At 47.8% G+C, this 9,337-nt stretch overlaps 1 protein-coding gene across 1 annotated transcript; it reads left to right on the forward strand.

The window, feature by feature from the left end:
- Positions 1 to 778: 778 nt before the first annotated feature.
- Positions 779 to 3,765, forward strand: LOC123141073 (uncharacterized). The gene is made up of 2 exons (XM_044560307.1): positions 779 to 2,599; positions 3,469 to 3,765. Exon 1 carries the CDS (start codon positions 862 to 864, stop codon positions 1,825 to 1,827), a length of 966 nt encoding a protein of 321 aa, XP_044416242.1. The 5' UTR covers positions 779 to 861; the 3' UTR covers positions 1,828 to 2,599; positions 3,469 to 3,765.
- Positions 3,766 to 9,337: the final 5,572 nt, after the last annotated feature.

Raw genomic sequence — 9,337 nt, forward strand, 5'->3', positions numbered from 1 at the left:
AGAAAAAAACGTGTTTTCTGTTTTTTTTTTCTTTCGCGAGAGTCACGGTTTTGCTTCCGTGAGAGGCACGGTTGTGCTTTCGCGAGAGTCACGGCCATGCCTCCTCGGAAACAAAAAAAAACATGTTTTGTCTTTTTTTCCTTCCGCGAGAGTCACGATTTTGCTTCCGCGAGAGGCACGGTTGTGATTTCGTGAGAGGCACGGGCGTGCCTCTTTCGAAAGGGAAAAAACCCGTGCTCTCGGTTCGGTTTTTTCGTCTGGTTTTTTCTTCCATTTTTTTCGTGAAAAAAAGTTTGTCAAAATCTATCAACATGGGATCTAGTTTTGAAGATCTCGACGCGAGGAATCCAACGGTGAAAGTGGTTCGAGATTTGACGCACAGTTTGAGAGATAAAACGTTTTGAATAAACGGATCTACGAAAAAAGGAAAAATCTCAGGTTGCGACAAGTGGCGCGCTGCATGGGCACCACTTGTCGCAACCAAGGGAGTTGAAGTGATCTTTACAACAAGTACTCCTCAACTAGTGATTTCGCCGCTTTGGTTAGGAGCTCCCCTTTTTTCAAGGGGACCCAATTCGGAAAAATGTTTAGCTGTCTGTTCCATTTTGTCGCACTCAAAAATAAAAATAAAACCTGGCAGAGCCCAAGAGAGCCCAGCCAGCCACGCAGATGTGCTTGGAGACGTAAATGGACCCAAACCAGAGGCGGTTCGGGGGAAGAGAAAAAGAACAGTACGCATTATCGAATACGGAGTCCGTATCCGTAAGAAAAACGAGGATGATTCTATATCGATCAAGCTCGTGTCACCGGCCGGGGCCAATCTCTCTTGTCTCTCCAGCGATCCGGCTCTCCGCCGAAGCGATGGCGCTGGTGTCCAACCCCGGCGATCCGGCTCTCCGGATCTACGGGCCGAACATCTATTCTGGGTACCCCTCGCCCGAGGAAGACTCCGAGTCCAGGTCTTACCTGCTGCACAAGATCGGCTCCTTCTACCGCAAGGCGCGGAGGCGGCTCGCGTGCCGCCGCCGCCTGCAGGCGCACGGCCTCTGCGTCGGCCTCCTCGACCCGGTCTCTAACGTCGTCGTCAACAGTAGCATCGTCCACCACTCTCGCAAGCGCGAGCGGTGGCGCGACCGCGAGGATGCGCCGCAGGAGGACCTGGAGCGCCGCTCGCTCGACGGCCTGGTGGTCTTCCTCACCCGCCTGTTCCCCAACCTTGCGGAGGGCCTGGCCGTGCGCTACCTGCGCCTCGCCAAGGCCGACGCCCTCATCGCCGCCTGCGCCGTCGCGTCGGACCACGGCATCAAGTGGTTCCACGACTGCGAGGCCGCGCCTGCCCTCATCAACACGGCCCTCAAGTGCGCCGGACTGGCCGCCGGGCACCCCGACGCCGACCGCCTCGTCCACGCCTGGCGCAACGTCTCTAGCCGCGTTGACGACGCCCTGAGCCTGCTCGACTTGCTCCGCGAATCACAATCCCAACGCCGCCGCTCGCACGTCGTCAGGGATCTCGCCTCCATGGTCAACGAGGGACCGCCGCAGGCCCGTGAAGTAGCCGTGCGGTGCGCGTGGCAGCTCGCGGAAGCTTCCCTTCGCCGTCATCCCCGGAGCATGCCGCAACCGGACAATGACCTGCCCAACCGGACGCTGCAGGACACGATCCACGGGTTCTACCTCGAGGCCCTCGCGCGGCTGCCGGCGGGCCCTGGCTTCCACCGCAGCCTGGTCATGGCCGGCCACTGCTACGGCCCTCTCGACCCCGTCTCCAACATCATCGTCAACACCGTCTGGCACCACTCCGCGTTCCCGCCTTCCATGAAGCTCTAGCTGAACGTGATCGGCACGCGGAGCCTCCACCGGGTGGAGAACCGCTCCTTATACGGCCTGGCCTCCTTCCTCTGCACACGCTACCATGGCTTTGGTTTCCATCAAGCCGTGCGCCGCCTGCTCGAGGCAGATGCCAACCTTTTGCTCGCTGATCCCAACCTTGATCCTGCTGCCGCCCCCCTTCGCCATGTTCAGGAGGCTCAGAACCCCCCGGACGCCGGTCTACGGGAAGCCTTCTTGGCAGCCGCCACCGCGGCCTGCCACCCCAACCCGGACGCTCAAGCAAAGCTTCTCACGTCGTGTAAGGAGATGCTGGGGCCTGCCATGTCTCTGCTGCGTCCGGGCTGTGGCAAGCTCTCCTCACATGACTTTCAGCGGCTTGCCAGGTTGCTATCTCCGGAATCCACATATGATCATGAATCCGAGACGGCACTTCCGCCGGTCTCCCTCAAATCCTACCCCCTTGCGGACCTAGCGGACCTCTATACAGTGGTCTCCAAGGGTGTCAATACCCTGTTGAATAGATATCAGCAGATGCCAAATGGGGATCCCAGCTACGAGCTTCATACGATTTGTGGTGTGAATGACCGGGTCGGCGGTCCTGCTCAATGGCCTCCTCATGAGTGTGGTCGCTGTCACGTCAACTTCTTGGCTACTCCCAAAAGCCCCAGTGGTGGAGCTGGAGACCCGACTTTGTTTTTTGCTGAAATTCACAGCGATGGCACATACGACTCCTTCTGTTGCCCTGTGGCTCTGCCTCTGCCATGTGCTGGTACGCTGTATAACCAACCCTATGCAAATATTTTTCAAGTATCTTATCTACTCCCTCCGTTCCTAAATATAAGTCTTTTTAAAGATATTAGTATGGAATACATATGGATGTATATAGACATATCTTGAAGTGTAGATTCACTCATTTTGCTCTGTATGTAGTCTATAGTAGAATCTCTAAAAAGACTTATACTCCCTCCATTGCAAAATAGATGACTCAACTTTATACTAACTTTAGTACAAAGTTAGTACAAAGTTGGGTCATCTATTTTGGAACGGAGGGAGTATTTACGAACGGAGGGAGTAGTTAGTATATTTTGCTGTATATGCCAACGTTTTTCACATGTCTTATCTAGTCAGTACATCTTGCTGTATATGCTATATACAGAGTCTCAACCACCATGATGCATCTTTACCACAACAGACCACTAGATTGTGTTTTGTTACTCCGCCAGCCTGAACCCTCGGATCTGGAGTGAAAAATAAAATTGTTGAAGAAGAGGAAGTGTCAAAGATGAAAAAGGAAACAAAAGTCGAATGCCTATACTTGAATATCTCCATGTTGATGTGTTAATGAAGTCGAACATTTCGATCAAGCAGCCTGCCATAGTGATCAGCATGTAGCTTGGTGATCCCTTCACCATCGTGCTCATTTCCCAGTCAACAAACTAATAATGTTTACAATCAATTAGGACGGTCATCCAGTCACCCTTTATTTACACATTACACATGGTTTATGTCAGCATTCTATGGCTCCATGCATTATGGAACTTGTAAGCCGCAGGACATTTCATTTTTGATGTGTTTTTACGCGCACACAGTTTTATGCATTAACATTCAATACATATTAATTACCTCATGTGCTGGCAGCACAAATTCGGTGCGTTTACTGCGAAGCCATGGGGACTAGAATTGTGCATCCAGTCACGATAGACTTCCGTGGCCGTGATTCGGAGTTTGAGATGCTGGCCCGCCAAAAAGACCCCTGTCAGCGCGAGGAAGCAACCTTGAGAATCATCAACCATAGACGTCTCATGGCGGAGAATGTTCATTGCAAGGAGAAAGAAGATATCCTCTACGATGGGGTGGATGGGCACAAGAATAAGTTTGATAATGTGAGTTCCCTGAGTGTGGAAGAAGCTATGTTATTGGCACCACTTTGTCGCTATCTGTAAGGTGTTATGGCATTGGAAAATACCGTGCCAAGCAAGACAAGTTAAAGTTTATGTTGTCCTAGGAGTTGGGATGGTGCTCATGAAATTTAACAAGTGGTTAATTAACTCGTACTGTTTAGAATATATCCAATGATGTGTGTTAGTAACGGCATTTGAATGTGCCAGCTCATTGTGTAATTGCAGTTTACACTCTAAACTAATTTGTAACTGCTTAATTTGGTTAGCAATCACGCATCTTTGTTGTCAAATTTGGTTGTGCTGCTTTGAGATGTACTAAGCCTGAGGAAAATTGGTTTGCGGCTGAATCTAGCTGGGTAAGAAAAATCTTTTCATGGGCTGGGCTGTATATTGTAGGCAAGCTGTAAATATATAGGGTCTTTTATTCTTATCCTAGGTGAACCCTAGACCTCCAGCCGATGCGCTACACACAGACTTACAACCAACGAAGTCTACGGGATCCCTGCCTATTCCCCGGGCGGAGAAACCACGGGCCGCGACCACGACTGCAAGACTTTCGTTTAGCGCTCTGACCTCCTTCGTCCGTCGGTTGCGACGCCCCTGTGCTCCTCCCTCCAACACTCCGCCCCTCTGGCTACGGCGATGGGACCAGGGTCGTCATCCTCCTCCTCCCCGGATCTCGCTTTCGCCTCCAAGATTCTCATACCTTCCGGTGACGACGACCAGGAGATCATCCTCCTCTTCCACCCACCATTTTTGCTTCTCCATGATGATGCCTTCCATGCTACACGCACTGACGAACGTTAAATAAAATAGGCATAGCAGGGATTCAATCCTAGGATCGACTAGTTACTTCCCAACGCTGCTAGCCACAATGACAGACTCTACTTGTTGTAGAATATGGAGAGCGCGGCCTACTAGAAGCAAAATGAGCCGGGTTTTACAATGTTTACTTCCTTTTCCTGTTTTGTTTTATTTTTATTTTCTTTATTTTTCTTCATTTTTACTCGTCTAATTCAATATGTTTTTCTGTGTTTTTTTCTTTTTACTTGGTTTTTTCATGCTTTTTTCAAAATAATATCGGTTAAGAAACACATAAAATGTTGAAATAAGTATAGAAAATTGTTTAACGAATATTGAAAGAATATTGAATAAGTATTCAAAAATGATGAACAAGTATTTAAAAAATGTTGAACAAGTACTTGAAAATGTTGAATAAGTATTAAAAATGTTGAACAAGTATATGGCAAAGGTTGAAGAAGTATTAAAAGTTGTTGAACTAGTATTTAAAAAATGTTGAACAAGTATGAATGAGTATTAGAAATGTTGAACAAGTATTTGAAAAATGTTGAATAAGTATTAAAAATTGTTGAACGAGTATTTGAAAATGTTGAGCAGGTATTTCAAAATGTTGAATAAGTATTAAAAATGTTGAACAAACGACACTTGAAAATGTTGAATAAAAATGAAAAAAAAATGTTGAACGAGTATTTGGAAAATGTGGAACATGTGTTTGAAAAATGTTGAAAAATGCTGCCACCCCAACCCGGACGCTCAAGCAAAGCTTCTGACGTCGTGTAAGGAGATGCTGGGGCCTGCCTTGTCTCTGCTGCATCCGGGCTCTGGCAAGCTCTCCTCTCACGATGTCCAGCGGCTTGCCAGGTTGCTATCTCCGGAATCCACATATGATCATGACTCCGAGACGGCACTCCCGCCGGTCTCCCTCAAATCCTACCCCCTTGCAGACCTAGCGGACCTCTATACAGTGGTCTCCAAGGGGGTCAATACCCTATTGAATAGATATAAGCAGATGCCAAATGGGGATCCCAACTATGAGCTTCATACGATTTGTGGTGTGAATGACCGGGTCGGCGGTCCTGCTCATTGTCCTCCTCATGAGTGTGGCCGCTGTCACGTCAACTTCCTGGCTACCCCCAAAAGCCCTTGTGGTGGAGATGGGGATCCGACTTTGTTTTTTGCTGAAATTCATAGCGACGGCACACACGACTCCTTCTGTTGCCCTGTGGCTCCGCCTGCGCCATGTGCTGGTATGCTATACAACCAACCCTATGCATGCCAATATTTTTCACGTGTCAACATTTTATGGCTCCTTGCATTGTGAAACTTATAAGCCGCGGACCATTTCATTTTTTTATGTTGTTTTTATGCGCACACAGTTTATGCATTATAACCTTCAACATATATTAATTACCTCACTGTTGTTGACAACACAAATTCGGTGTGTTTACTGCGAAGCCATGGGGACAAGAATTGTGCATCTATCCAGTCGGGGTAGACTTCCGTGGGCGTGAATCGGAGTTTGAGGTGATGGCATGCGAAAAAGACCCCTCTAGTCGAGAGGACGCGACCTTGAGAATCATCAGCCATAGGCGTCTCATGGCAGAGAACGTTCATTGCAAGCAGAAAGAAGATATCCTCTACGATGGGGTGGATGGGCACAAGAATAAGTATGATAATACGAGTTCCTTGAGTATGGAAGAAGCTATGTTATTGATACCTGTTTGTCGCTATCTATAAGGTGTTGTGGCATTTTGGGAAATAATGTTGCAATGCAAGACAAGTTCAGTTTATGTTGTCCTAAGAGTTAGCATGGTTCTCATGAAATTTAACAAGTGGTTAACTTGTACTATTAGAATATGCCATTATGTGTGTTAGTACGGTTTTGAATATGGGAGTTGAACAATTTTATTGTTCTATAAGACTATGGTGCTCATGAAATTTTATAGATCATTTTTGCAACAGATGTCTTGTTACAGTTTTTTATAAGACAGATGTCTTGTTGCAATCTTTTTGGCAAGAGAGGTCTCATTGGAATAACTTATTTTGTAACAGATGTCTTGTTACAGTTTTTTATACAACAGATATCTTGTTGCAATCTTTTTGGCAAGAGAGGTCTCGTTGGAATTTAACTTATTTTGTAACAGAGGTCTTGTTACAATTTTTTGCAATAGAGACCTTGTTGCAGAAATTCGTTGTAGCGAGCAACAAGCAGTGACCACGTCGGCCGAAGGAAAGGCTGATGCTTCCTTAGGACGGCGGGGCAACGGTGGATGCAACTCCTCATGGTGGACACAGACGCCGATGCTTCCCCGAGACGGTGAATGCAGCTTGAGTTTGGGCGCACCGCGATGACTGACGTTCATGGTGGAGGTGGGCGGCAGCGGCGGCGACCTCTTCGGCGTGCTACTGGCGGTGAGCGGCAGTCAAAGCAGTGAGAGGAGGCATCACCTTGATGCAGAGCTTGGGAGGATCACAGGTGGCCACTGCTCTCGTGGGGATCCAGATCCAGATCCCACAATAGACAAGTTGTTGCGGTGGGGCAAATTGCAACAACGACTCAAGTGCGAAACCTAGCCTACGTAATATGTTGCTCCTAGCCATCTGATTAAAATCATATCCAACAGCCACGGAGGCAGTGGACGCGTGCGTTGTTATCCGTCGGTTATCCCAATCATTTTCAATGTATCTATATTTTTTGATTGTTTCATGTTATTATATTATCAATCTTGTATACTTTATATGTCATTTTATTTTATTTTTTGGAACTAACATATTAACTCAGTGCCAGTTTTTTTTGCATATTTCTTTGTTTTGCAAAAAAACCATACCAAACAAAGTCCAAACACGATGAAACTTTATAGTGATTTTTTTGGACCAGAGGAGACCCTAGGGGGCGCCCCTTGAGCTTGTGGGGCCCATAGGCCTCCATTTGACCTAATTCTTGCGATAAAAATACCCTAAATTTCAGACACCCCTAGAGCGAGACCCGAAACAATTTTATCGCCGCCGCAAGCCTCTGTTCTTCCGTGATCCTATTTAGAGGCCTCCGTCGGTACTCTCTCGGAGGGGAAATCGATCATGAAGGCCATCTTCATCAACCTTGTTGCCTCCATGATGAAGTGTGAGTAGTTCCCACAAGACCTACAGGTCCATAGCAGTAGTTAGATGACTCTCTCTCTATCTCTCTCTCTCTCTTGGGATCCGATAAATTGTGGGTTTATGATTAGATTATTCATTAAAAGCATTTGAGTCTTTCTGAAATTTATATATGTGTGATTTTATAGCCTTGTATTTCTCTCTGATCTATCCATCTTCTTTGGCCAATTAGATTGATTTATCTTTAGTTGGAGAAGTGCTTGGTAGTAGGTTCAATCTTACAGTGTCCTTACTCTGAGACAGTAGGAGTTGCAAGGCAGTATTTGTATTGTTACTACTAAGGGTAAAACGATGGGCCTCGAACGTATTATTTGGTCTTGCTTTGTTTACATCATGTCATCATGCTTCAAGCATTACTCTGTTTGTTAAGAACTTAATACCTTGCGATACATTCTGGATAGCGGTCAAGGGGTGGAGTAATAGTAGTAGATTTAGTAAGATTAACGGTCTACTTGTCACAGACGTAATGCCTATATATTGATCATGCCATGAAGAATCATGATAACTATGTGCTATTCTGTCAATTGCCCAACGGTAATTTGTTTACCCACCGTATTATACTAATGAGAGAGATGCCTCTAGTGAACACTATGGCCCCCGGGTCCATTCACTTTACATTTTCTAAAACCCTAAAAATACTTGTTGTACTTTATTTACTTTTATTTTCCTTCTTATTTTATCTGTATCAGATTTGATCCTTGAAATTAGCGAGTACAGGAGATTGACAACCCTCTTGCCCGCGTTGGGTGCAAGTATTTGCTTTGTGTGTATGTAGAAACTGCTTACAGAGTTTGTGTGGTGTCTCCTACTGGTTCGATAGACCTTGGTTCTTAACCGAGGGAAATACTACCTGCTACTATACTACATCACCCTTCCTCTTAGGAGAAATCCCAAAGACTATCACAAGTAGCACCAGCATGGACGAGCGAGGTCGACTTGGCGATGGAAGTGGCACAGGCTCTGGCTCCAGAGAGCTTGCGGGCAAGCCAGCCTATATCTGTCTGGTTCGCTGGGCCATCTAGCAGCAACAATACCGAAGGACTCCTTCTTTTGCTCGCCTGAGAGGCCACCTCACGGGGCTTTGGAGCCGAAGTCCATGGCGGGTGTGGTGCAAGGAGGAGATGGAAAGCGGAGGTGTGGTGTGATTCTTACTCGGCACCTATCACTACTGGAATCAGCTAATTTGCCATCTGCCAGATCTTTGCCGTCTGCTAGCTGACGGCAAAGAAGCTCTTTGCCATCAGCTACACATAAACAGACGGCAAAGAAAAGGCTGACGGCAAACACACTCTTTGCCATCTGCCTGGTCTTTGCCGTCTGCCAGCGGACGGCAAATAATCTTTGCCGTCCGCTGGCGGACGGCAAAGAGTGTGGTGGCCCCACCCCCCGCTCGTTTGAAAAAATCCTAACGGCCCACCTCTTTGCCGTCCGCTAGCGGACGGCAAAGAGGCAGAAAGGCGGACGACAAAGGCTGGCGGACGGCAAAGAGGGCACTTGCCTAACGGCAGGTACCCCCCGCCCGTTACTCACTTCGTCCTCGCCTCGCCCTTCTCCTCCCACCCCGCCGCCGCCGCCGCCGCCCGCCGCGCGCCGCCGCCCCGTCGCCCCCGCCGCCCCATCGCCCCGCCGCCCCGGCTCCCCGCCGGCCC

Source organism: Triticum aestivum, chromosome 6D (assembly GCF_018294505.1).
Source record: "Triticum aestivum cultivar Chinese Spring chromosome 6D, IWGSC CS RefSeq v2.1, whole genome shotgun sequence".
NCBI classification, from domain to species: Eukaryota; Viridiplantae; Streptophyta; class Magnoliopsida; order Poales; family Poaceae; genus Triticum; species Triticum aestivum.